Source organism: Plasmopara halstedii (genome assembly GCF_900000015.1).
Source record: "Plasmopara halstedii genome assembly, contig: Scaffold_3060, whole genome shotgun sequence".
Classification (NCBI taxonomy): domain Eukaryota; phylum Oomycota; class Peronosporomycetes; order Peronosporales; family Peronosporaceae; genus Plasmopara; species Plasmopara halstedii.
This window is the reverse complement of record NW_020189964.1, coordinates 2,565,283-2,565,761: the sequence shown is the minus strand read 5'-3', so window position 1 is coordinate 2,565,761 and position 479 is coordinate 2,565,283. Positions and strand designations below refer to the sequence as shown.

The 479-nt window shown below is 44.9% G+C and overlaps 1 protein-coding gene across 1 annotated transcript; it reads left to right on the top strand.

Annotated features, from left to right (window-relative positions):
* Positions 1–6: 6 nt before the first annotated feature.
* Positions 7–376, top strand: PHALS_07027 (uncharacterized protein; the record flags this gene model as incomplete). Its single annotated transcript, XM_024720424.1, has 2 exons — positions 7–276; positions 341–376. The coding sequence occupies 2 exons, from the start codon at positions 7–9 to the stop codon at positions 374–376; spliced, it is 306 nt and encodes a 101-aa protein (XP_024585624.1).
* Positions 377–479: the final 103 nt, after the last annotated feature.

The window sequence follows — 479 nt, the reverse complement described above, 5'->3', positions numbered from 1 at the left end:
GTGTTGATGGGTGGTGCATTCGCTTTGATCTTGAAGATTGTAAGAAGCCAAATGTCACTTTTAGTTCGACTGGTGGCTTTTTTAATCGTCGTTATTGGCTGGTTACTCACGTTTGTGGCGAGCTCACAACAGCTCAAAAGAGCGAAAAGGCAACTTTTCAGTGGAAATCAAATGGAAGTGCGAGAACGTCAAGTTTATGTGGCCCGACTGGCGGTCGCCCTTATTTGTGTGACGAGTTGTGTTGCATACTTGCGTGCCCAAGTTTACACGACCATGGTTATTCAAATTTGTCAGACTCGGCTTTTAATTCCAGGTACAGCAAATTCATTATTCAATCCAGAGTTGCTGGGCACTGCAGTTGGCACGTCGTCTCTAGCTTTTCTCGGGCTCTCTCACGCGTTACAAAGGAACATAATAGCATTGAAGTATCTTTGTCCTAACAGATTCGTGCTCGATACACCAGTCTCTGCAAGTTCTGT